The sequence below is a fragment of the Notamacropus eugenii genome, chromosome 5 (assembly GCF_028372415.1).
Source record: "Notamacropus eugenii isolate mMacEug1 chromosome 5, mMacEug1.pri_v2, whole genome shotgun sequence".
NCBI classification, from domain to species: domain Eukaryota; kingdom Metazoa; phylum Chordata; class Mammalia; order Diprotodontia; family Macropodidae; genus Notamacropus; species Notamacropus eugenii.
The window spans coordinates 368,671,246-368,695,416 of NC_092876.1; the positions used below are offsets into that span (position 1 = coordinate 368,671,246).

Below are 24,171 nucleotides of genomic sequence, written 5' to 3' on the forward strand. Positions count from 1 at the left end.
ATTCATATTGAATTCACATAGTTTAACTTCTGTTTTCTGTTATTTGTGCTGATGATTCAGCCCCTGATATTTTAGTTCAGATACTGATAGTTTTCTTTAAAAAGACCTGGAAAAGAACATCCTGCTCAGTCTAATGGAGGAAATCATTATTTTCTAATATATCAAGATAAGGTTGCTTTCTAGCTTGTATCATTAATTCAGGGCAGGTGAAAACTGAGCAGATTAGGAGTATTTAGTTATAAATGTAGAACATATAGGGATGACATGCTTCAGTTTTTCTACTTTTTCTACTTTCTACTTTAAAGCTCTATTGTTGTATGAATGTCAATCATACTGAAAAAAGTTCTGCTGTTCTATAGTGATCATTAAGCTCTGTGTAGCTATCAACCCATATGAAGCCCAAAACAGAATAGTATAAAATGACTGAGCCACATATTGGGTAATAACTTTGATCTCCTATTAATACACTGAGCAATAAAGGTAATTTTAAAAAAAAACAAACTAACTTTCTCTTCTCTCTCATTTTGACATTTGATGTGTACTTCATTTTGGTAGCTATTAACAGTTCTGAAATAAGTTCACTGAGGAGTGGAAATAGTAAGTGGAAAAATAATCAGATACTTAATCTCCACAGTCCCCTCTCCCCTTCTCCCATTTGTATATGTCATCTTATCATTAAACAAAAAATTAAATGATTTAAATACCTTTGGCTGCAAAGCACTTTCTTGTGTGGTGTTTTATTCTGGGTAATAAACTGTTTTTGATCTGAAAGACTTGCATATGATTTTATTTCACAGAACAAACCTATTTGCCTTCAGAGAAGATCCAGGAATCCAAGATTTCGGTTTCACGATATAGGACAAATTTGCAACTCTCAGTCCCTCTGTATGCACAAAAGAAGCCTCTGGACTACAGAAAAAACAAATGGCAGTTATTACTCCGTCAGAGGCGAACCACTTTATTTCCTAATGGGGTTAAAATCTGCCCAGATGAAACTATTGCACAGACTGTGGCAAACCATTTGAAATATTTTAAAGTCCGTGGTAAGTATTTACACCCTCCAGCTCCCAACACATGCTCAGGGTCCATGTTGAAGACTGGAATAGCTTTCTATGTTTTATTGTTGTTCTTCAGTTGTTTCAGTCCTGTCTGAATCATCATTGCCACATTTGGGGTTTTCATGGCAAAGATACTGGAGTGGTTTGCCATTTCCTTCTCCAGCACATTTTATAGAGGAGAAACTGAGGCAAACAGGGTTAAGTGACTTGCCATGGAGCACATAGCTAGTAAAAGTGTTAGAGGCCAAATTTGAACTCAAGTCTTCGTGACTCCAGGTCCAGCACTCTATTCACTGTGTCACTTAGCTACCTCCTAGTATAAAAAACAAAAGGAAACAATTTTTTTTTAAAAAGTCATTTACTGTGACCTTGGACTACTAAGTCATTGTACCTCTTCCCTAATCTGTAAAGTGAAGCTTTTGGGTCAGATGATCTCTAAGATCCTTTTCTTTGTACCCATAGCATTCTATGATAAATGGTTTTTTGTTCAGTCATTCTTCAGTTGTGTCCAGCTCTTCATGGCCCCATTTGGGGTTTTCTTGGCAAAGATACTGCAGTGGTTTGACATTTCCTTCTCCAGCTTACTTTACAGACAAGAAAACGGAGGCAAATCAGGTTAAGTGATTTGCCCATGGTCATACAGCTAGTAAGTGGCTAAGGCTAGGTTTGAACTCAGAAAAATGTGTTCCTAACTCCAGGTCTGCACTCTATTCACTGTGCGACCTAGCTGCTTGAGCTTTTAAATGTTTAATTGATTATGAATGTTAGCTTAATTGACCCCATTGTTTAATTTGACTTGTCACTTGCACTTAAAAAGAAATAGCTAGTAGTTTAAGTAACAGTAAAGAGGTCAAGAGTCTCAAGGCCTATGTCTCTTATGGATCACTTTGTGCTATGCTATGGGTTGACCAAGTCACTGATCCAGACCAACTGTATTCTTGTTGTTGTAAGCACCTGGAGAAATCATGATCTGCAATTCTAGATGGTGAATCAAATAATCTTTTGGTCATGTTTAGTTCTTCCACTTCTGGATATATGTGAATTTCTGAGTATTCTTTAAACAAGTTGATATTTTGTAGGTTAGGCTTATCAGCTATATTTGTTTGTCAGTAAAGGGTCCCATATCAAAAGAGGTTGTGTTGTGAATAAAGCTAGACTGGGGTCATAGAAAGAGCTGATGAAGCCAGGTCTCTATTAATGTAAAATTACTATGTACTATTAAATCACATGTGTAATACAATTTTGTATTAAACAAAACATATTTTTCATGATACATGTTACCAGTTATAGGCCTTAAGTTAGGAGGGACTTCAGTAGTCAGGCCAACTCTCATACAACAAAAGGTTCCGCACTCTAATATAATGGCACCTAAGTAGCACAATAGATATATTACTGACCCTGGAGTCAGGAAAACCTAAGTTCAAATTCAGCCCCAGACAATGACTCACTATGTGACCTGGGCAAGTCACAACCTCTGACTGCCTTAGTTTTCTCAGCTGTAAAATGAGAATTGTGGCACCTATCACCTCACAGAGTGAGTATAAGGATCAAGTTTGAAAAGTGCTTGGCACACAGTAGGTGCTTAATAAATGTTGGTTCCCTTGTCTGTAATATAAGGAAAGTAGTCATCTAGCCTCTTCTTGAAGGCATCCAGAGCAGGGGAAGCTTTATGGGGATGTCAAAGAAGGCCATTCCACTTTTGCACAGCTTTGCTTGTTGAGAATTCTTCCTTACCTCTAGCCGAAATTAACTTCTTTCAACTTCTAACCATTGTTCCTGTGCTTTGGGATGTTAGTTTTGTAGCCATGCTATTATTGCCTTTGTGTTCAAGTTTAAAAATTTCTGACACTTTCAGTGTAAATATTTTGGAAACTGAATAAAATGAATGTTACCTTATCCCAGGAACCAGATGTTTGGAACCTGGCAAGATGCCAGCAGCCAAAACACCAAGGCAAGCTGATCCTCAAGCATGTTGACAGAAAGAGGAAAAACTCCAACAAGTGTTTAGTTGCAAACTGAACAAGGGAGACATTAGCCATAATATGGGGTCATTATATTTCCAACGAAATCTAACTTCTTTTATAGGCATCTGATTGTCAGGTAGTTATGAAGGAAGGAAGGAGATAAGCATTTATTAAGCTCCTACTAAGTAGTTAGGCACTGTGTCAAGTGCTTAAAAAATATCTTATTTACTCTTCATAACAACCCAGGGAGGTGCTATTACTATCCCCATTTTATAGCTGAGGAAACTGTCTACTGCGTGTGGAGCAGTAAATGTAGTAAATGACTTGCCCCATGGTAAACTACTAGTAAAGTACTGCTTCATTTTTATTATGATGATTAATAATAATTAGTAGTGATTACTAACATTAATTAATGATATAGTAGTTCTAATTATTAATGTCTCATGTATTGTTATATCATTTATTAAAATTCTAGAATATTTTATATTATTACCTCATTTGATCTTCACAACAACCCTGGGAGGTAGATGTAATTATTCCCATTTTACAGCTGAGGAAACAGAAGTTGAATGACTTGCCCACAACCACAGAGCTTTATTTTTATTTATGATGATAATGATTAATAACATCAATTATTAGTAATAATATTAAACTCAATGACCAGTAATGTTAGTAATGTTGCTTAATAGTGATAATGATTATTTATAATAGTCATCATCATAATAGCTAACTTTTATAGAGTACTTAGTATATGCCAAGCATTGAGCTAAGTGCTTTACAATTATTATCTCATTTGATCCTCATAACAAATCTTGGAGGTAGTTGTTATTATTATATCCATTTTATAGTTAAGGAAAGTGAGGCAGAGGTTAAGTGACTTCCCGGGCTTACTTTATTTTATGCTCTATTATTATTTTTTTCATACATGGTTGTCATGCAGAATTCTTGTTTGTTATGGGTAGCTTTTTAAAAACATTCCTACTCCAGAGTCATGTTAACATCACAATTTGCAAAATGACTAAATGCTGAAGGAGTTTTAATTATATAATGCTTAACAGTTTTGGTGATTACTGTCCTGATTTTTATTATTCATTACATTTGGGGTTTGGGCTTCAGTCTTCATTAAAAATTACAATCATGTTGCTATGTAGTTGCTATGTTTTGTAAGGATGCAGACTGAACTTCAACTGATAACAGGTTACTACCAAGTTATGAAAGAGAAATTTAGACACTCTGATGTCCTTAAATAGATCTTACATGACACTGGACTTCTGGTTACAGGACATGATACATAATCTAAGCTGCAATAATGGGATTAAATCTAGATTAAACCCCAGCTTTTCCTACTTCAGCAAATGATTAGAAAGCCTTCCCTTCCCCCTTCAGTTTCTAGCACTAGTCTATTTATGTTATTAGCCTCACTATTCCCAAAAGATAGGCTTTTTAATAGATGTATTATTTTTGTGAGAAGAAATCACCCTTGGAGAGTAAATCTTCTTGCAGATTGCTCCACAAACATAAATATGTAATTCACAAGGGTGAAATCTAGATTAATTTGATAGGATTCTGTAAAATCAATCCTAGTGAAGAAGGTGACATTTGTCTTACGTGCACACGTCTAATACACATCCTAATTCCTAATATATATCTCCCTCAATTATAATCGACACCTTTTCTGTCCATCTCTTTTGTGTCCACTGTTACTGTGCTGATTTCTAGCATTGGGAGCCCTCTTTTGCTTTTCCATCAGACCTTCCTTCCTTATGCTCCAAATTATTCCATTTGGATAACTGTAATTTTTACAAATCTTCCCTTCTACCTCACCCTATGAAAAATTGCGAGAATGTTCCATTCCTTAGGGTCCCACTATCAGCCAGCTGTCATGTGGAAAGTCAGGCTGATAAATCCATTGAAGATAATATGATAACCATAACAGCTAGTATGTATGTAGTGCTTTAAGGCTGGCAACACATTTTATAGACATGATTTCATTTCATCCTCCAAACAACTCTGGGAGATGGAGCTATTATTATTCTCAAGTTACAAATGAGGACACTTCATTTGGCTTATTGTTTTCAGTCATGTCAGGTTTTATTGGCAAAGGTACCAGATACCAATTGCCATTTCCTACTTCAACTCATTTTACAGATGAGGAAATTGAGGCAAACAGTATATGGATTTGAAAGGAGAAAGAGTTGCGAGCTATTTTACAACAACACTTGCCTTGCCTTTTCTCCTAATTGATCTTACTTGATTCTAACCTTTCCTTTACTATTCAGGTGAAATGGAAGCATAAAAAAATACCTGTATCAACTCATAGTCTACTTTCCTATGATAATGATGATTATCTGTATTTGTGTGCTCATCCACATGAATGCATAGTTGTATAGCACTAAGTAAGTAGATTACAAGATGAATCTTGGTTGCTAGCTGCTAGTGTATTTAGTTTCAGTCAGATGGCTTTTATTATTTTTCCATTTATATTGAGTGATTCCCAAAACTCTTGTTTGTATTCTCTGCATTCTTTGAAAATGGTCTCATTATACCCCCTAGCAAGCTGTAAAACCCATGGGCTGGGCTATATTGTCTCTAAGACCTCCTTATATTTTATGATTCTACATTCAAATTCTACTTAAAAAATTTTTGATCTCTCTCTGTCTACTGAGGTTTGACTGAATGCTAGTTATGAAATGCCAAGAGTATACAGTAATGCACTGTATAGATTAGGCAGAAGATTGTGCCTTACCTTTTCCCTTTTTGGAATTTGACCTTGTAAAAGCCTAGCAGTTTTAAATAAAATAAAATACTTTTGATTTATATGTTAGAGAGCTTTGCCTTTTAAGACCCAGATGCTACTTTTAATACCTTAAAAGCAACCTGATTCTGTTCTACCAAATCTTGACTTTTTCTGATTAGGTCTATAGGGATTCTAGCAGTGGGCATTCAGTCTCTCAGATCTTGAAAGTTTTGAATGGGTTTCTTTAATCATAAGGTATAAACTGCAAATTTGGGGAGGAGCTTCTGCAGTATAATTGTGCCAAAATGTTACAAATAGAAAGAATTGTCATTTTAACTCCTTTCTGTGATAGATAGATAGATAAATAGATGGATAAATAGATAGAGAGGTAGACAGATATTCACAAGCATGGCTATCTTCCTGTAAACATTGCTGCTCATACTAATAGGTAAAGTTATATTAGCAGATGAAGTTAAGCAATTTGCTCCATGAAGAGCCCTGTGAACAATAAATTTTTATTATGATGTTTCACTACACTGGGAAACTGCAGCATTTTTCAAGATTCACCCTACCATTTTAAAAATGTCAATAATGATGTTTATATTTTGAGAAAAGAAAGAAAAAAATCCCACTTGTTAGGATACGAGCGAATCCATTTTAGGATGGAAGAGAATGATAAGTACAAACTTGACCCAAAATTCTTCCCTGAACTGAAAGGTCTTTAGTGAATAAAATCAAGGTCTTTCAGCAAGAAAACAAGCCAACAAGCATGTTTTGGGCAGTTAAGGTGTACCAGGAACTGTGCTAAGGGTTAAGGATACAAAGAAAGGCAAAAACAAAACAAAACACTCCTGCCTCCCAATTCCTGATCTCAAGGTGATCACATCCTAAAGGGAGAGAAGGGGAAGAGATAAAATATAACACTGAAGTTTATACAAAATACATACTGAGTATATAAAAGTAATCAGTGAAGGTAGAGGCCATAGATAGACAATTCTACTGATCATTAATACACTCTAAGGAATTGTATCTCAAGGTGAACACGAGGCAATCAGCCTGAAACAGTCTCGTGATCCCTTGAAGGAGCCTATAACTCTAGCTTGTCATAATACTCACTTTGTCCATTTTCCAGTGTGTCAGGAAGCTGTCTGGGAAGTCTTCAAGACCTTTTGGGATCGGCTACCACGTCATGAGGAGTATCAGCACTGGATGAATCTTTGTGAGGATGGAACTATAAGTATATTTGAAATGGGCACAAACTTTAGTCAGTCTGAAGAACACCAGAGTCTAATTATCAAGGTGGGTCCTGAAGAGAGGTAGAAGTTTCTGAACTACTTTGGAAACATTCATATGCAGCCAGCAAGTTCTTGTAGTTTTGCTTTCTTTATTCATCAATTCTAAAAGCCAAATGTGAATTTAACTAGACAGGTAGGTGACTCAGTGGATAGAGCACTGGGCCTGGAGTCAGGAAGACCTAAGTTCAAATCTGACTTAAGGCACTTACTAACTGGGCAAGTCACTTAATGCTGTTTGCCTTAATCCACTGGAGAAGGAAATGGCAAATCATGCCAATATCCTTGCTGAGAAAATCCCATGGACAGTATTGGTGTGCTAGAGTCCATGGGGTCATGAAGAATTGGAAATGATTGAATAGTAGTAGCAGAATTTATCTAGCTTTATTGGAGAGGGACGGAATAAGCATTTATATAGCAACTATTATGTTGTAGGTATGTTGCCAAGTACTTTACAATTATCTTATTTGATCCTCACAACAACCTGGGAGGTAGATCCTGTTATGATCCCCACTTCACAGATGAGGAAACTGAGGCAAGCAAAGTTGAAGTGACTTGCCCAGGGTCATACCTCTAGTGTCTGAGACTGGATTGGGAATCAGGTCTTCTTGACTCCAGGCCCAGTGCTCTATCTATTGTGCCACCTACTTATTCCTAAATCATTCTTTCTTCATTAAGACTTGTGAAATTTAAAAATATTTGAGATATACAAACATGATGTCCTTTATTGATGTTTACGTAATGGAGGCAGAGTCAGGAAGATCTTTATTCAAGTCCCAGTCCTGGCATATTTTGATTGTGGAACCCTGGACAAGTTATGTAACCTCTTACTTCCCTCAGGAACTTTCTAAGACTAATTTGCATTGTAAGAGGGAGTTTCTTCACTGAGAATTCCTCATACCAACAAAATCACCAGCCTGGTTTTTAAAAAATTAAGTCACAGCTATTAATTATAGGAACTTTGTTTCGTTTCAAATCAGGAGATGATTCATGAATGTGTTTATTGTTTTTTGCTACATCAATTAGCTCTTATAATATAGAGGAAACTCAAAAAGTGCGTCTCTGTTTGGCACAAGTCCCATCTCTGGATTTACCCCCAACAATGATAGGGTTTGGTCTGTATTTGGGTCTCCATGAAAATGGGAGGGACCCTCAACTCCTATGCAAACACTTGGGTTGACAGTGTAGGGACAGGATTGATAGCATGAATGGGTAGTGAATCCAATTCATGGAAACAGGAACAGAGGAGATAAATGGCAGATGTTACTCAAGGTGTGAGTGAATCAGGCAGAAATAGTGAAAGGTCAAGGGGAGATTTGGTTTAAATGTGGAAAAAAGGGCGTTATTGAAATGGTCAAGATTGAACAGGAAGGGAAATAATATTGGAATAGAGCTGATAAATTAGAAGAGCAGGAGAGAATTATTAGAGAGAATCAGTAGAAAACATACTACTTCATTCTAAAACAGACCTGCACAATCTGTAGCTTATGGGTGACTTAGGGCCCATAGACAGCTTGCAGCATGCCAAAGGATTTCTGGAGGCCCCAAAAAGTGTAGAGGAAAACATCCTTTGTATGTAGAGGAAATCCTTTGGCCAATGCAAGCTGCAGCTGGCCCATATGCTGCCGGTTGTGCTGAGCTCCTCTAAAAGAATAATTTGAATTTTTTTAGGTTGCTACTCTTTCCTCAATATTCAATTCTATAAATATGTGTCAAATATTTACTCCATAAAAAGCTATTGGGGTAGTGAGACTTCTTGCATTCTCTCCTTAAACAGAACTCCTTTTCTCAAGACCATGTGCTTCCTTTACATATATGTCGAATCTTGTGAATATAGGAATCTTTCTTAGCTTTGGCAGCAGTGTATCTTAGATTGTATTGAACATTTCACACTGACAGATCCTTCAATGAAAGCAGAAGTACAGATTTATGAAGATTGCAGAAAGAAAACATTGATCTCACTGGGGAAATCTTAGCCTCAAAACACATAAGCAATATGTAAGTCATTGCATATTATAAATATGAAAATAAAAAATCATTGTTAATTGACATGGGAATTAGCTCAATCAGACAACAATAAATATTACCCATGAGAAACTTAAGATTTGACAGTTTCTAGCAGTAATGTGATGTCGACACTCCACAGAGTTGAAGAAGTTACAATTAGAGATCAACAGGGTTTTAAAGTTAGTGAGAGAGAGAAAGCAAACTGATTCAGAGATATAATACTGGAGGCAGATGTATACCCCTGAAGTGTACCCCAGAAGTGTACACCTGGAAAGAATGGGCAGAGTAGTGAAAATATCTTTCCCAGGGTCTTATTGGACTTTTCTTGTTGGGGCACATTCAAGCTGCTAATGAACACAGAAGCTATCACTGAGCTTAGTCCTCAGAGAAGAAAAGGGACTTTTCAAGAGTAAGTCAGAGGTCCTTTCAATCCACCTTGCAAGCTGGCACATAATCAATTTTTCCCAATTTTTTACTGTGTCTATGACTTCAGAAAATAATAGAAAGACTCAACAAACTACGGACATAAGTTACTCAGCTGGTTAGCTATTCCCTTTTCAACAGGTTTATTAGACCAATATTAGCAAATCTTTAACTAGTTGGCAGTTATAATGTAGTTACAACACTGTCTCTGGCAGGTCACACTCCCCAAACAGACTAGGAAGATCTCAGATATTCACAATTTAGACAAAAGGATTAAGAGGAACTCAGAAACACACAATTTAGATGATAAGTATGGGACCAAATGTCACCTCACAGCTTCATTACTGGTGTATGTGAATACACACACCCACACCCACACCCACACCCACACCCACACCCACACACACACACACACACACATGCATACAGACATATATGTATATACCCTAATGGTAGATCTTCCTACACAGAGAGGATACAAGGATCCAGGTCTCTGTTTAACTTCTACACTCATTCCCTCTGAGATCAGGGCTCAATGCATAGCCAGGACTCACCAGATATACACTTGTACTATAACCAACTAACTCTCTTAGTCATTGTTTCCTGTATACTCCCTCGATTGATCCTAAATTCACTTCCTACTCGTTCTTTGTAAGCCACAACAATCTCTCTCCACAAGATTTCCTCTCAAACCAAATGCTCTTATCCCAGGTGTTGACTCTTAGTTCCCATGTCTCTCAACATATCTAGGACAATTTCTAACTACCAATGGTGGTGCAGTGGATAGAATGCCATGCTTGGAGTCAGGAAGACTCATCTTCCTAAGTTCTAATCCAATCTCAGACGTTTACTAGCTGCGTGACCCTAGGTAACTCACTTCATCCTGTTTGCCTCAGTTTTTCATTTGTAAAGTGAGCTGGAGAAGGAAATGGCCAAGAAAGCCAAAAAAAGCCAAGAAAATCCCAAAAGGGGTCACAAAGAGTTGGATATGACTACAATGACTAAAAAACAAAAAACAAAAACACTAACCCTGAGCTTATTTCCTGACCCCTTTAAAATAGTTGCCAGGGAGATAGTGTATCTGTCAGATTTATGGAGATAGTGACTTCTTGGTGTATAATTCTAGTGAGCTAATAATGTGTTTTTAGATTTCTGGTAGATTCAAATTTTATTTTTGTAATCTGAAATTAGATGTTGCACTGTTGCTAATATTTTATTGCACAACCGGCATTGATAAATAAGTCTAAGGTTCTGAAGTATAACCTTTCTGTAATTTTTGGTGGCAAGGAACTGCTCTTGAATCTTTATGTTAAACCTCTATGTTTCTATTTAAAAATTTGCATGACTCAACCATTTACTTAATATTTCTTTGTAGTAATATTGTTGGTTGAGTTCGTTTGAATGATGCCTGTGGAATGCCTTTTGAGTTCATTTTTGAATCTTAGCTATCTTATTGGCTTTAACCAGAGATAAGTCACTTTCAGTTATATTCAAGAAATCCAGGTCTCACCACAAGAGTATTTGGAATTGTTAAATGCTTCAACATCAGTAATGGATATGGTTTTATCAGTGGAAATAACTTTAAAGAGGAACTAGCAGCTGCTTTGCCACTGCACCCGAAGGAACTTTCCATTTGACTTGCTGCTGAAACATTTTGAGTATGTTGACTCTCCTTTAATGGGATGTGAGTTCCTTGAGAGAAAGGACTACCTTTTTTTTCTGTTTCTCTCTCCAGAACTTAGCACAATGCTTGTCACATAGTAAGCACTTAAGACGTGCTTTTTCATTCCTCATTTATTCAATTATTGAGTAAGGAAATGTAGATTTTCTAATCATTGGTACCAAAAGATATGCTTTTGTTTTCTGGATTCTTTTGTGCAGGTATCTTTTTGGTTCAATTTAATTGACTGACGTGGCATTCAAGTTTTCTATGAATAAACCAGCTGGATATTGATATAATTTTCCAGTAGCTTTCTGTACCTCTTCAATAGTTCTCTCAAATAGCTTCTGCCATGATAGTGCTTGATGCCTATTCTTTGGTGATATTCCTTGATAGGAATAGGACCTTTTGTCCTATAGTTTTTCTTATGACAATATTGTCTCATATTGCTGTATGTATTTCCTGAAATTGTTTACATCTTCTGTCTAATAGAGTGGGAAAATGCACTCATTCATGGTAGCTCTAGCAGATGGTAGCTATTTGAAATTTCTGTTTTGGTGTCATTGGTATACTAGTTGGATTCATATCATTAGACTCAAAAGAAGATTCTCAGAATTCCAATCTAAGTATGCTAACCTCCCTTTCAAAATCATTTAAGACATCTGTACTTTCTTTGTTGCTGCTATTATTATTATTAAGTATAATTTCTGGAGTTTGCATTAAACGAAAACTTTAAATGACCCCATATTCTTCAACTCATCCTTTAGGTTGTAGTATCTCTTCCATTTCATCTCTTATTTCATCTAATCTAGGCTTAAGGATCAAAAATTTTTTTTAAAGATAATTATGTGATTTATAATATATTAGAGACAAGGATACCAGTGACAAATAGCTATATGAAGCTTTTGCTTCCTCTTCTGGTAAGGTGTGTCTCCAATTTTGCTATGACATAGTAGAGGTATGTAATGAAAGTATTCACATCTCTTCAGTCTACTTCTTGTACACATGGGGTTTGCCTATTTTAGAGGTCAGTGTCAACTGCAATGAAACACTTTTCTGAAATGTTCCAATATTATTTTGTTACCAGAACAGTGTCAGGTAGTGCCACAACCTATTTCTTTGCCTCTTAGAGTTGCGCTGACTAAGTGCTAACCTAATCATTGGTACCAACAAAGCCCATTTGATTAGAGTTTCAGAATTCCTGCCAGACCTTCATAGTAACTGTCTTGTCATATGATATCCCCACTGTACATCATTCTAGCTGACATTTCATGACTTTGTTATTTTCTATTTCTCTCCCTTCAACACTCCCACCCCTTACCCCATAGCATGGCTAGTGAGTTAGACTTTGATGGAATTATCATTTTTATCACATTCTTCTCATTGTTTTTTGGAATGTGGTTCAAATAGAAATGATGCTGGGCCAAGTTGCTAAGTTATATCATTATTTTAAATTGAATATTCTGTGGACTTTTGCATACATAGATAAAATGGGTGATTTTAATTTTGTAGAAGAATTAAAGTTTTAAGATATAAACTCATCCTTGTAAGTTATGCTGTAATCATTCTTGGTACAATTCCACTAGCATATAGGAACAAAGAGACATGTACCTCATCCTCCTCCAATGTGAATTTGATCTCCTCTACTGGGTTTTACTATATTTTGAAAGCTTTTTATTCTCTGTAACTTGGAGATGACAGACAGTAGGTATAGCAACATCTATTAAAAGCATTGCTTTTAAGGTTTTGAGAATTAATCTTATGTATAGGTGTTTGAGGGCAATGGGTTTGATCTGTGATAATGACCTGGTTTAGAGAACAGTTTATTAATTGAATTCTTCAGGATATTTTGGGCTCTATCTTTATAGTTTGGTTGTATGTCGTCTTTGACTTCATGAAAGATATCAAGTTTCTGGCAGGAGATTCTAACCACCAGCTCATGTCTTGCTAGAAATTGTGGGGGGAGATGATAAATTTTGACAACAGTGATATGTTACACTGTTTCTACTGACAAGCTTTATTATGCATATTGATTACTAAGTCTCAACTTCTTAAACAAAATTCTTCTATTATTATTTTTATCATGATGATAATGCCATAAATTCAATACCAATTCCATTATTTTGGTCATTAGTGATAAGTATAAAGTATATCATGTAACTATATATCTCTAGTAGTGAAAGGCTTAAGTAGTTGAATGTCAATGTACTTAAAGTTGTTTACTTTATGTGACAACTGAGTATATATCTCCCTCCCTATTTGATCATACTTTGATAGCATCATTGAAGTTGGTATTTATTCCAGTGGTACAGATCCCAAACCATCCTTCTCTTTTCATTCTATGTAACTCTTGTCCATGTCCTTTTAAGAAATACTCTCATGGTCCTTTGACCTAGCAATACCACTATTAGGTCTGTATCCCAAAAGAGATAAAAAACAAAAAAGGAAAGGACCTCTATGTACAAAAATATTTATAGCAATTCTTTTATGGGGGCAAAGAATTAGAAATTGAAGGAATGCCCATCAATTGAAGCATGATTGAACAAATTGTGGTATATGATTGTGATAGAATACTGTTGTACTCTAAGAAATGATGAGCACGATATTGTCAGAAAAACCTGGAAAGATTTGCATGGGCTGGTACAAAATGAAATATACTGTGTACTCAGTAACAGCAATATTGTAAGATGATCAGCTGTGAATGACTTAGCTATTTTCAGCAGTACAATGGTCCAAGACAGCTCTGAAGGACTTTTGATGAAAATACAATCCATCCCCAGAGAAAGAACTGATGGTGTCTGAATACAGATCAAAGCATACTTTTATTTTACTTATTTTCTTGAGATTTTTGTCTGTTTTCTTTCACAGTATGATAATTATGAAAAAAGAAACAACTCATCTACATTCTCATCCTCTCTGCTCACATGACTTGCATGTCATTTAAACCACTATCACTACCTTGCTCTCATTTTAGTCTTAATAATGTTAAGAAATTCCAAAGATACCAAATTCTTTTTATGATACAAATATGGTTCTGATACCTAAACCAGGAAGAGCCAAAACAGAGAAAGAAAATTATAGACCAATTACTCTAATGAATATAGATGCAAAAGTTTTGAATAATATATTAGCAAAAAGAATACAGAACTTATGATAAGAATAATACACTATGATCGGGTAGGATTTATACCAGGAATGCAGAGCTGGTTCAGTATTAGGAAAACTATCAGCATTATTTGTCATATCAACAACAAAACTAACAGAAACCATATGATTATCTCAATAGATGCAGAAAAAGCTTTTGACAAAATACAACACACTTTCCTATTGAAAACACTGGAGAGAATAGGAATAATGGAGAATGGAGCTTTCTGTAAAATAATAAGCTATATCTATCTAAAACCATCACCAAACATTATATGCAATGGGAATAGGCTAGATACATTTCCAGTAACATCAGGGATGAAACAAGGATGTCCACTATCACCACTGTTATTCTATATGGTAATAGAAATGTTAGCCATAGCAATAACAGAAGAAAAAGAAATTAGAATAGGCAAAGAAGAAACTAAGTTATCACTCTTTGCAGATGATATGATGATATACTTAGAGAATCCTAGAGAATCTAGTAAAAACCTACTTGAAATAATAAACAACTTTGGCAAAGTTGCAGGTTACAGAATAAACCCACATAAATCATCTGCATTTCTACATGTTACTAACAAAACTCAACAGCAAAAGATAGAAAGAGAAATCTCATTTAAAGTTATCATAGACACTATAAAATATCTGGGAGTCTACCTGCCAAAACAAACCCAAACTATATGAACAAAATTACAAAACACTATTTCCACAAAAAAAGTCAGATCTAAGTAAGTGGAAAAACATCATGGGTAGGCCAAGCTAATATAATAAAAATGACAATTCTACCTAAATTAATTTACTTATTCAGTACCATGCCAATCAAACTACCAGAATAATATTTTCTAGAGCTAGAAAAAATAATATCAGAATTCATCTGGAAGAACAAAAGGTTCAGAATATCAAGGGAATTAATGAAATGAAATGCTAGGGAAGGTGACCTGCCCCTACCAGGTCTCAAATTGTATTATAAAACAGCAACCATCAAAACTACTTGGTAGTAGCTAATAAACAGAGGGGTTGAATAGGTTAGGTACTCAAGACACAGCAGTCAATGAATATAGCAATCTGTTGTTTGATAAACCCAAGGACCCCAGCTTCTGGGTTAAGAACTCACTGTTTGACAAAAATTGCTGGAAAAACTGGATAACAGTGTGGCAGATACTGGGCATAGACCAATGCCTGACACCATACACAAGAATAAAATGCAAATGGATACATGATCTAGATATAAAGACTGATACTGTGAAGAAATTAGGGGACCAATGAATAGTGTGTTTGTCAGATTTATGAAGAATGGAGAAATTTATGACCAAGTAAGAGATAGAGAACATTATGAAGTATAAAATGGATAATTTTGATTACATTAAATTGAAGAAGTTTTACACAAACAAACCCAATGCAAACAATATTAAGTAGGAAGTAGAAAACTGTGACAGAATTTTTGCAACTAGTGTCTGTGATAAAGACCTCATTTCTAAAATATATAGAGAACTGAGTCAAATGTACAAAAATACAAATCATTCCCCAATTGATAAATGGTTAAAGGATATGAACAGGCAGTTTTCAGAGGAAGAAATTAAAGCTATCTATAGTCATATGAACAAATGCTCAAATTGCTATTGATTAGAGAGATACAAATCAAAACAACTCTGAGGTACCACATCCCACCTATCAGATTGGCTAACATGACAAAACAAGAAGATGATAAATGCTGGATAAGATGTGGGAGAGTTTGAACATTAATTCATTGTTGGTGGAGCTGTGAGCTGATCCAACCATTCTGCTGCAAGCAGTCCCTTCTGAATTTTCAGATGGAAGTACAGTCTCACTACTGACCTCTTTGGTATTTGTGTTTTGGTCCTTGTCCTCATAGAAAGATTCTATGGTTTTTTTTTGCCCTTCTTTTGTTTTTTCTTGTTCATGATGTTGATTGTGTGTTGTGGCTTCTGGTTCTTTCAGTTAGAAGCTGCAGAAGTAGGTGTTGAGTTGACTTGTGTGAAAAAGCTAAAAGCAGGTTTTTGTTTTGTGTTTCCAGATCAGCCCTAGGGTTAGGTTGTTAAGCATGGGGGAGGGGTGGTCTGGTCACAGGAGATTGCCTCAGCTGAACTGAGGCAAAGACAAGCTCAGGGGATGGTGATCACAGCTGCCCTATTGTCTTTCCCTTTCTCCTGAAGTGCTGAGGCATGCCTAGATCTTAGTGGGAGTTTCCAACCCTCCTCGGGCTCCTCTCCTGGCACTGAGGATTGCTTGGGTCCTAGTGTGAGTTTCCTCTGCCCTGGGGCCCCTTTCCTTCTAGTTTGCCTCCATCACAGTAGGAGGAAACCCCCTTAACTATTTTCCTAGCCTCAGGTGTTATGAGACTATTTACCCCCTCTGCTGTTCCCGCTGATCCAGGATTTTTCTGGGAAAATATTTTATGGTTCTTTCAAGGTCATCAAGGGAGGAGGAGAGAGAATTTACTGATCACTCTGCCATCCTGACTCCTCGAAGTTCAAGTAGGTGACTTACAGATGTTTAATCTGTGGGCTGAAAGTCTCAGGAGCTGCTGTGTCTGATATCTGGAGCTCAGCTGCTGTCATTAGCTCAGCTCTGCTGCCTCACCCTGGGCCAGTTCCGCCTGCTGCTGTTTCAGGTTTCCTGGGGCCCTCCCACTCCACTGCACTGGATGCACTGTGCTGTGCTCTGTGGACTCACCCCTGTGGAACAGATCCTTCTCATGGACCTTCCCGTATCTGTCCTGGGCTTTGAATCTGCCACAGTCTGTCTCCTATTGGATTCTGCACCTCCAAAATTTGGTCAGATTCTCTTTTTAGAGGTATCTAAAGGAGTTTGTCCAAGAGCTTAGGTGAGTAGTTGCTCTCACTCTGCCATCTTGGCTCTGCGCCCCAGGATCTGATTCAACCATTCTGGAGAGCAATTTGGAACTATACCCAAAGGGTTACAAAAATGTGCCTGCCATTTGACCCAGCAATATCACTTCTAGGACTGTATCGCAAAGAAATCATAAAAATGGGAAAGGGTCCCATGTGTACCAAATATTTATAGCAGCTCTTTTTGTGGTGGCCAAGACCTGGAAATTGAGGGCATGCCCATCAATTGGGGAAATGGCTGAACAAATTTTGGTATATGAATTTAATGGAATACTATTGCACTGCAAGAAATGATGAACACAGGAAGACTTCAGAGGGGCCTGGAAGGACTTATATGAACTGATGCTGAGTGAAAGGAGCAGAACCAGGAGATCATTGTACATAATAACAACCACAGTGTGTGAGGAGACTTAGCCCTTCACAGCAATGCAAAGATTTAAACATTTCCAAAGGACTCTTGAGGCAAAAGCCATCCACCTCCAGAGAAATAACTATGGAATTGGAATGCAAAATGAAGCAGAATATTTTTTATTGTATTATGTTTTGCTTTGTTTGGGTTTTTCTCATAGTTTCTCCCATTCATTTTAATTCTTCTATGCAACATGACTAATGTGAAAATGTGTTTAATAAGAATGTATGTGTTGAACCCATATAAGGATGCATACTGTCTCAGGGATGGAGGGAGGAGGTTAAGGGAAAGGGAGGGGGAGAAAATCTAAGACTTATGGAAGTGAGTATAGAAAACTGAAAACTAAAAACACAAGTAGAAACAATTAAAAACCAAAAAAAATTCCAAACAAAGATGACTTGAATAAAATTATTAGCAGCAATGAGAAAAAAAATACTCTTATGGGAGTCCATTCAGTGAGCTAGTGTTCCTCTCTTTAGTTCTCTTGGCAGGTCATAGATAGCAGTGTAGTGTGTGGGCTCTCCATTGAGTATTCTTCACTCTAAGTGACAAAGTAGACAGAATGATGGGCCTGGGGTCAGGAAGACTTAAATTCAAATCTGGCCTCAGTCCAACTAGCTGTGTGGCTCAGATGAAGAGCCAGCAAAAGAAACTGAAAAGGAGTGATCAGTCATGCTAGGAGAGAGCAGTGTCACCAAAACCAAGAAAGGAGAATATCCAGATGAAGAGGGTGATCATCAGCATCAAAGGCTTCAGAGAAGTCAAGAGGGATGAAGAAGGAGAAATTTATAGACACTGCAGCTAACTTTTGAGAGAGTAGTTTTAGTTGAATGATAAGGCTAGGAAGTCAGAATATACAGAGAGTTAAGAAGTGAGAGTAGAGAAAATAATAGGGGCAACAACTGCAGACATTTTTCTCATGGAGTTTAGTCATGAAAGGGAGGAGAGGTATGGGAGGTTAGCTAGTGAGAAATGATTGAATCAAATGAGTTTGTTAAGAATGGAGATGACAAGAGTGTTTGTAGACCTCAAAGAAGCAACCAGTAGATTAAGAGTGATTATAGATTAGTGTAAAAATGATAAAGATGGAGGAGGCAATCTGCTAGAGAAAATGGGGTGGAATAGTATCACATGTACATTCAGTGTGGTTTGCCTTAGCAAAAAGAAGAGCTACCTCTTTCTGTGAGACAGAATTGAAGGAGAAGATGGCAGGGGAAGGATGACACCTGGGTTATGTGAAAAGAGGAGGCAAGGAAAAGAGGATCCACCCAGTGAATAGCCCCCATTTTTCAAGGAAATATGAGGCAAGATTCTCAATTTAAGAGGGTGAAGGAGGGGAGCTATGGAAGGTTTGAGGAGGGATGAAAAGGTTTTGAAAAGCTGATGGTGAATGTGAGTGTGTGAATTAGGGAGGTCTAAAAGGATTGCCTCGCTACAGTGAGAATTCATTTGAGATGATGTAACATAAATTCATAGTGGATCCAGTTAGCACCTTTGTCAGCATGGTTTCATAATTTTCTCCAATTTCATTTAGCGGAATATGAATGGGAGTGAATGCAGCGGATGGTTGGAGTGATCTAAGAATGGGACTCAGCAAGGCATGATGAAGGGGAGGGTAGTGAGGAGAGCTGAGTTGGTTCACCACGAAGCTGAGACAGAGAAGGAAGGAGTGTAGCTAGTGCAGGGATGTTGATCCACAAAAAAACTAAGGAATTAGGTCAATCATATTGAGGATAAGGAATAGGATTAAGATTCATAAGGCAGAGGAGAAAATGGAATGATAAAAAGATTATAATCAGATAAGGAGATTTCAGAGTTAATGAAAATGGGACTTTTCTAGGTGAATGCAAAATCAAGAGTATAATCAACTATTTCTGTGTGTAGCTGGTGGAAGAGGAGAAAAAGGTCATGGGAAATGAATATATTAAATAGGGTCATTTAGATATTTGACAGAGTATCAGTGTGTATGTGGAAGTCCCCAGTGTGGGGGCAATTATTTGGGAGGAACAAAAAACTGTGAGCCAAGCACTGCATTCATTAAGGAAAGAAGGAGAGAATCCTGGGTGTTTAATCACATTGCTCTTACTAAAATATTATTATTAGGAATGGTACCTAATTATCATGAATACTGTTTTTATGAGAACAAAATGGTTTTTTTCTACTAATCAATAAGAATATTGTTTATTTCATTTCATCTCATTCTTTTAAAATTTCTGTTTTTGTGTCTGTCTTATAATATGTGTAATATAATAGCACAGTAGTATTATATGAAGAACCTAAGCTTCAGGGGATAAGCATTTGATTTGGAATCAGGAAGATCTGAGATTAAGTTCTATCTCAGATCCTTATTAGTTGTGTGATTCTGGACCAGTTATGTAACATCTCTTAGTTTCAGTTTCCTCATGTGTTAAATGGGGATAATAATAACATCTACTTCACAAGGCTGTTGTGAGGATAAAATGAGATAATATATATAAAGCATTTTCTAAACATTAAAGCATTATATGAATGTTTATTATTTTATTCCTAGCTATTATATTACATGTACTATATTTAATTTATACACAAATATATATGTTTTGGGAGTGCATGCTCAAACTTTTTTTTTTTTTTTTTTTTACTAATATTGGTGCACACTTATTGGCAATCATCACTCAACATCAATGAAATCACAGATCTTGACTCTGCTTACCCCCACCTAGTTTTTTGTTGAAAAAGAGGAGGACAGACTGTAATGATAAAATGATAAATTTTAAATGCAGGGGAACATTTTGCAGACCATTTTGCAAACTTGTTTTGGTTATTTTGCAACACAACAAAGCTCATTTGCACAATTTAAAGTGTATCTACAAATTGGGAACATAGGGTCCCGAAACTTTTGGTTCTATATGCTAATTGCTCCATAAGCACCAAGCGCAAAAATTAATATACTTTTGAGTCTCATCAACACCTCTTCCACATCAGCCTCATCATGTTTCAGTAAATAACCAGTGTTGTTTTTAAAACAAGAACCTTGGTGTGAAACACTGGGAAAACTTCAAATTGACTTCCAGGATGTGTGAGCTATAACTTGTTTTCATTTATACTATACATAATATTGATATAAGAATGTATTTTGTGAAATTGATCATTTATAGGGAAATTTTCCTAGAAGTATTTGTTAGGAAATGCTTCAGAAAAATAATCTAATGACTGGATTTTTCTTTTTTGCCTTGACTCTTATATTGCCAAGGTGATACCCACCATGCCAGCTCTGAATATGCCAGTGTATTTCCAGGTTTGAATTGCAAGGTATAACAGACTCTTTCATTGGACAGAACCAAGACATTTATTAAAACACCAAAAAGCCAAATCCATCACAGTAACATAGAAATCCATCATAGTAACCAAGAAGTCTATACTCACTATCAGGCCTTCCCACAAACCAACTCTCTTAAGCAAAATCACTCCCTCTGTCACTCACAGAGTGCTTCCTTGCTTCCTCTCTCTTTCCCAGCTCTGTCTCCTCTGTTTCACTTCCTCTCAGCTCTGCTCTACCCTTCCTGCTCCACCCCTTCCTGTTCCAGCCTTGCAGCAAGCTCCTCTCACCACAGGCTTCATGTGACTCAAACTCATGTGACTTATGCTTCCATGTGACTTAAACAGGCCATATAGGCTTATTAATAGATGGGGAAGATCTTCCCATTTCATTAACAATAGAACTCTGAAGAAATATTGAAGTGAGGAAGTTGGATTAGAGGATTTCTATGGTCCCTTCTAGCTCAAACATTCTGAGTCTACCAATTATCTATTCTTTATTTTCACGTGGATATCTCATTGGCATTCCAAAGTGGAACTTGACTTTCTAAGTCAGCTCTTCCAAAATTCTCTGCTAGACACACTATTCTTTTAATTACTCAGGTTCCTAATAAGTCTTCCTTGACTTTTGTCTCCTTTTCTCTCTCTCCAACATTGACTTGGTTGATAAATTTCATCACTTCTACCATGGTAACATATATCCTTTCTCTAACTATCCCTTTTTCTCAATTTGCATGGTTATTAATTAACTCTCTTCTGTACTATTGTAATCACCTTCTAAGTGGTCTTCCTGCCTCAAGTCTCTCTTCTCTATAATCCATATATTGCATGCAGTGCAATGCATCTTCCTAAATCACTGGTCTGACCATGGCAGATTAAAAGCCATTAATGGCTCCCTATTGTATCGAGGATAAAATGAGGATAAAATAAACACTTAACCTTCCATTTTAGGGCCTTCACAGTCTAGGTCCAATCTACCTTTCTAGGCTTACTTCACATTATTGCTCTTCATATACACTATGTTCTAGACAAAGTGTTGTTCCAGTTGTTCCCTGAACCCAGCATTCCATCTATAGCCTCCACGCACTTGCATAAGCAGTCTTTCATTGACTGGAATGAACTCCCTTCACCTCCCAGAATTCCTGTGAAGCTTTCTCAGTTTTTAATATTTTGTCTCTCTTCAAATGACCTTTTATGTACTTTTAGTTGTTTATTCGTTTCAGTCATGTCCGTCTATGACCCCATTTAGGATTTTCTTGGCAAAGATACTGGAGTTGTTTATTCACTTATATGCATCCATTTATTTGACTCCCACCCTCCCCCAGTCCCCTCCAGGTAGAATGAAGGCACCTCAAGACAGGCATTTTATATTTGGGAAATAGATGTGTTTACAGTGTAATCAATATTATTTCTGAGGTATTTTTCTCTAAACATGTTTATTTCTCATTATGGGTACTGGGGCACTCATTTAAACTGTTCTAATTTATGTCATTCTATAAACATAGAGGTTCTTAACCTTTTTTGTGCATGGGATCTTTTGTCAGTCTGGTGACATCTAGAAATCCTTTCCCAGAATAACATTCTTCAATGCATAAAATAAAATATACAAGATTATAAAAGAAATAAATTATATTGAAATAGTTATCAAGATAATTTTTTAAAGTTCATGAAATTTATCCATGGAAATGGGGGAATCCATGCCTTGTGTGATAAAGACAATGAAATTTTAAATGAGATCTTGTGCCAATAATGATGACTTACATAAGGTCATTTTGTTTATTGGCAATAGGCTTATACATCCACTTATAAAGATACAGTTTATATATGAAGATATAGTTTAGCATGTGATATTTGGTACATCTAACCAGGGACAGGTTAAGAATACTCCAAATATCTCTTTCAGAGTTTGAAGTTAAAGTCTTTCATCCATTTAATAACAGACTCCACCAAAATTATTCCTCAGTTGAATAAGAAGTAGATTACTTTGGATTGTTTTATCTCATTTTCTTGTACCTTTGTTATGTGGCGTTGCCTCACACATAGTAGCCCCTTGATAGGTATTTGTTGAAATGAATTGATTTTAGAAGCTTAGGGTAATAAGCACAGTAAAATATCATAATCTGTAATCAAATATTATAAGCAATGTAATCTACAAAAGCCTAACCAAATCAATCTGTTTAAATATCAACAACAATGACCCCTTTATATAAAGCTTTATGGTTTACAGATCTTCTTAGTTAGAACAACCTTATGAGTTATAGTAATATAGTTCTGCAAGATTTATTAAACATTTCCCCCATAACATCCTGAGATAGGTTGGGCATTTATCTTTATTATTCTAATTTTTCAATAAAAGAAACTGGGGCTCACTTAACTTAAATGACGTGCCTAAGGTCACTCAGCTAGCACATGTCAGAGCTGAGATTTAGACCCAATATTCTCTTCACTATATGATGCCATCTGAAAACCAACAGTCAAAACAACTTAAATTATTAGAATTAAGCAAATTTTTAAAAGTGAGAAATTACAGTCCCCAAACTATTAAATATAAAGTACATACGATCAATGTAATCAAATACAAATATTTAGAGACTGTAACTGACAAAGTAACTAGATAATATCTAACAGCTGCTATCCAGTTCTAAAAGTTTTGATTCCATAAAGATGACTCATTTAGAATGAGTTATATCTATAAGAAGTTTCCATTTCTGGCATAAGAAAAAGAAAAAGGAAATGAAGGTTGTAGAAAATTGATTCATTCTATTTATTTATTAAGAGGCAGCTAGGTGACTCAGTGAATAGAGTGGTGAGCTTGGAGTATTAAGCTAAGAAGATGAATTCAAATTTGTCCTCAGACACTTACTAGTTGTGTGATCCTGGGCAAGTCACTTAACCTCTGTTTGCCTTAATTCACTGGAGAAGGAAATGGCAAACCACTCCAACGTCTTTGCCAAGAAAACCGTATGGACCCCGTTGGGTATGCTATGGTCCATAGGACCACAAAGTCACAATTGAATGACTGAACAACAACAACTGATTTGTTGAGCATCTACTGCTTTCAAAGCACTGTTCTAAGTATAAATGGGGCATAAAAGAAATATAGCACTTCTACCAGAGAGACTTGCAACCTAATAGAAGAGGATTAACAAAACAATCTACACCCAGATATACTCTTTGAGAGATTTTGTTTTTTTCCCAAAAGTGGTCATAAAGTGAACTAGTCACTTAGTTACCCTCTTGGCCAATGGCACACATCTAGAGAGCATTTTGTAAGGTTGAGGATAAGGTTTTTGTAAACAAAACAGTTTCA

General features: G+C 36.3%; 1 protein-coding gene across 1 annotated transcript in view; it reads left to right on the top strand.

Annotated features, from left to right (window-relative positions):
- Nucleotides 1-24,171, top strand: part of IMPG2 (interphotoreceptor matrix proteoglycan 2) — a 125,884-nt gene that overhangs the window by 3,152 nt on the left and 98,561 nt on the right. The window contains exons 2-3 of the mRNA XM_072614161.1: nucleotides 798-1,043; nucleotides 6,892-7,058. Of these exons, the coding sequence (XP_072470262.1) occupies nucleotides 798-1,043; nucleotides 6,892-7,058 (413 nt within the window). The remainder of the gene's footprint in view (nucleotides 1-797; nucleotides 1,044-6,891; nucleotides 7,059-24,171) is intronic.